Below are 4,156 nucleotides of genomic sequence, written 5' to 3'. Positions count from 1 at the left end.
GTGAATTTTATTGAACCCGACTTGTACACTTGGTTGATATGTTCGGTAAGACGCTGGACACTGTCTTTGTTTATGACTTCCAACACGTCATCCACATAACGCAACCATAGCTTAGGTCTACAGTCTAGGGGTGCCGTGGCATTTGCCTGCTGTTCCAGAGCCTCCATGAATATATGGCTGCAATCGGGGATAAAGGGCTGCCCATCTCAGTACCAAAAAGCTGGCGGTAAATCTTACCTCTAAAGGTAAAATATGTGGTAGTTAGTATGAACTCAAGAAGTTCTACCACATCCTAGCTTAAACCCTGTCTCTCTGTTGTAAACACGCAATATGTTTTCATTCTCAAGTCTGCGTTGAACAATGTCTAATACTTGGACGATAGGGGTGTTGGTGAACAAACTAACTACGTCATGCGAGTTGAGAATGTCTTCTTCATCTATGACCACTTTAGCTAGATCTTCAGACAATTGTTTGGAATTCTTGACATGATGTTGAGTGTTACCAACCAATGCACCTAAAATATCAGCGAGCCATCTCGATGTGCTATACCCGATCATGCCGATGGTTGATGTATAGTCTACGATTGGACGCAATGGGGTGTTAAGCTTATGGATTTTTGGCGTACAATATAATCTGGGTACATTTTCTGCCGTTCGATAGAGCTGTTTATACTTCAATTCGGTGATCTTACCTTCCTTCTTGAGACCTGTCAACTTGGTAACTAATTTCCATTTGTACCTCTGTGTCGGATCAGCCGGTAGTTCCTCGTACGTCTTCTTGTCTCCAAGCATGGTAGTAACTTTCTCTTCATATTCAGCTTTGTCCAATACAACGGTTGATTTGCCTTTATCTGCAGGTAATATTATGATATCCTCCACTTTCTTCAAGTCTTTAATAGCTTTCCTTTCGTCTTTGGTGATGTTTTGTTCCGGTACTTTCGATGATTTCAGCGTGCTTGCTATTTTACCACGAAGTTGGATTCTATCGGCCTGCGGTAGGTGGGTGCACGCCAATTCGGTTGCTAACACGAATTCCTCCGCGCAAATTTAGACCTTTTGACAAAACGCTGGTTTGTGCAGGATTTAATTTGTATTTCGAGAGATTGATGACCCATTTTTTGAGTTGGGCGCCCGATAGATCGATGTTTGAAGCCTGGGACTTTTTGTTTCTCGCGGCGGTTTTCTCACTCAGAATCTCTAACTTCTGTAGATGACGTCGTTTAGTATCCTGGAAAGTAGTCTCGCCGACGGTCGTCAAGTGACGCTTAATTCTTTGTCCCAACTCAGATTTCGCGGGAATGTTTACATCTTTCAACTGATCTTTCTTGGCTTTTAAGTTCTTGATTTTATAATTTACCACACGAATTCTCTCTCTGATAAGACCTTTTTCCGCGCGTTTAATTATCTCCTTGGCTTTGTTGGTATTTAGCGGACAACGTAGTTTCAAACTGGGCGGGGTAAGCTTTTGGTCACGGCAGCGGAGGATATAGACTAGATGGTTTCTATGTCTCTGTACCTTTTTCTCACAATTTTCCAAGTCACGTAGTTGTTTCACCGTGCTTTGTCCATACGATTGTCGAACATGATTGAACAGATTCATCAGAATCGGTATAGTAAACTGGTTAACAAAGTTCTTTGTATCTGATCCAGAATGTTCACTTACTTGTGTACGTTTCAACAACACCTCTCTCACATTTTTGATGAGTTCCTGACTCAGGGATCAAGAAAATCCCTTGAAGGAAAACAGACTGGCAACTCCAAGATCAACGCTGGAACTACTTCTAGCGTCGGTTGCCAATAGCAGTCACTACCCATCAAGTGTTGATAAAGACAACAGGTGTTGTTGAAACGTACACAAGTAAGTGAACATTCTGGATCAGATACAAAGAACTTTGTTAACCAGTTTACTATACCGATCCTGATGAATTTGTTCAATCATGACTGGTTTATGTTCCAGATAGGATTATTCCCAGGTTACCCTCTATCAGTAGTGCTCTTCCATGTTGTCTTTAACCTTCTGGAATATGGGATGACAAACAAATCCGCACTAGCAGAGCGTTCAAGACAGAATCTTGGAACACGATATATTAATGACTCAAGACAGACTCCAGAAGTGTGAGGATTGGAAAGTGGTATTGTATGGACAAAGGACAAAGACCCGATAATATTCCCGCCAAAAATAGTACCCAAGTCAAGGAGACCAGACATAAGCATCTACTCACCCAGTGAAAAGATCTGACGATACCTGCAGACGATACCAGGCTTGAGCTAACGATAACTGCAGAAAAATATGTGCAAATATGTTGAAGACCTTCAAAGGGTTCTAGTATACACGCCCGGCCCAATGGACTCTATCCAAAGAGACTAAGAGGCCAAGAAGGGGCAATAACTTGACCCGTTGGAGTTAAATACTTCTACTTCTATTCTCACCAACTGTTCCTAGTCTTTAGTATCCTCGGCCAAAGCAGGCAGTTCAGCTAGCCTTCAAATCAACTCCAGTTAGGTTTAATGCTGATTCCAGCTGCATGGTAGGGTTAGAGGCGCCGGATCCCGTCCGCAGGCAGGTCAGCTGGCCGTGATATCTTTTTACTTGTTCTGATTCTTTCAAATGAACTCCAGTTAGGTTGAATAGTGCTGATTCCAGCTGCATGGTAGGGTTTGAAGCGACGGATCCCTTCCACAGGCAGGTCAGCCGTGATATCTTTTACTTGTCCTGATTCCTTCAAATCAACTCCAATTGACTAGATCTGGGGTACATATACACACATCTGCCATTTGGCGGTGATGGCGTATCCCCATTATGGGCAAAATCCAAGGTTTTCAATTTCAATAGTCACACCAAATGTTGGTTTCTTTCTGTACCAAAACCTATGTATACATACTCATTACCATATTAGGTTAAATATAAAGTAGGTTATGTTACCAATATGGCAGCTATATTGGCAGCCATCTTGGATTTGCCATTACGTAATCCCTACCTGACCTTGAAAATGGTTTATTTGGATGACTTGACCCAAAAACCCTATGACTAAAGACACCAAAATTATCATTAAAGGTTAAATTTGAAGGAATTAAGTTATAGCCAATAATATAAAATGGGGGCCATTTTGGACGCCGTCTTGAATTTCTTTAAGCCCTCAAGCGTGAGCAATTTTAACCTGGCAGATTCTAAAAATATATATACACCCCTGCCTATCTAAATCAATAAAAAATGTTTACATATCTATATATTACAATCTTAGGGAGTATTCATAAATACTTGGTGGGGGTTGGAAAATATGGTAGAGGATCAAAAAAAATTTGGGTACTAAAAAGGGGGATCAAAAAAAAATCAGTCATTATTAAGGGGGGATAAAAAAAATTTGAAGGTAATGTATGAGAAGGCATGCACATTCCAAATTCCAAAAAGTATTCAATTGTGTACTCTCAAGCTTCAAACTCGTTAGACAGACTTAATCAAATTGCTACTTTACCAAGTGGCACTTTTAAGGGTTCAAATTAGTTAATAATGTTACATTTTTACGATGAGTTTAACATGATTATTCGAAATTATGATACTGAAATCTTACCGACACATGCTGTTATAGTGAAGCACTCAAGGGGGGTTTTATCGCTGAAAGTCAAAATGTATACAAAATACGATTTAAGCAGTCAAGTCAATCTCAATCGATTAGGAGATTTGAGTTTGAAATATCACTGGACAAAGAACGTACTGCTAATTATCTCGTTGTAACCCGTACGAGACTCGGAGAGTTCATCCTGGCTATGAAGGTCAATTGTGGAATGTACAAGGTACAGTCCACACCGACATCGCTCGGTTAATAATTACATTATACAGCAGAGACCCTGAAATGAATACCCGGGATTGATACACATGAATGTGCTATGCACGATTTGATATTAGACGATAAATCTTTGGATACCGTGGTAGAAAATAATGAAGGAAGTGTGCGTCTTGAACTCAAAACCTTACAAAAATATTCTCATTTTATATGTGCCGAACTATAGTGCAGCGTAGGCTAGCTGCACTCACTTGTGCAATCAGTCTATATAAACGCATATGACCATTGACCTCATAATGGCGTATACATGCTCACTCACACACAGAGAGGTCAATTTCCAGGCTATTGTCAGTAGCCTTAGTCAGATGTCCCTCG

The 4,156-nt window shown here is 40.6% G+C and overlaps 1 protein-coding gene across 1 annotated transcript; it reads right to left on the bottom strand.

Annotated features, from left to right (window-relative positions):
- Positions 1–272: 272 nt before the first annotated feature.
- LOC140145761 (uncharacterized) lies at positions 273–2,949 on the bottom strand. Its single transcript, XM_072167438.1, has 2 exons — positions 2,923–2,949; positions 273–989 (listed from the first exon to the last, which is right to left on the bottom strand). Exons 1-2 carry the CDS (start codon positions 2,947–2,949, stop codon positions 273–275), a joined length of 744 nt encoding a protein of 247 aa, XP_072023539.1.
- Between the last annotated feature and the right edge of the window lie 1,207 nt (positions 2,950–4,156).

The sequence above is a fragment of the Amphiura filiformis genome, unplaced genomic scaffold, assembly GCF_039555335.1.
Source record: "Amphiura filiformis unplaced genomic scaffold, Afil_fr2py scaffold_597, whole genome shotgun sequence".
NCBI lineage: Eukaryota > Metazoa > Echinodermata > Ophiuroidea > Amphilepidida > Amphiuridae > Amphiura > Amphiura filiformis.
The sequence above is the reverse complement of the archived record's forward strand: the minus strand, read 5'-3'. Positions and strand labels throughout refer to the sequence as shown.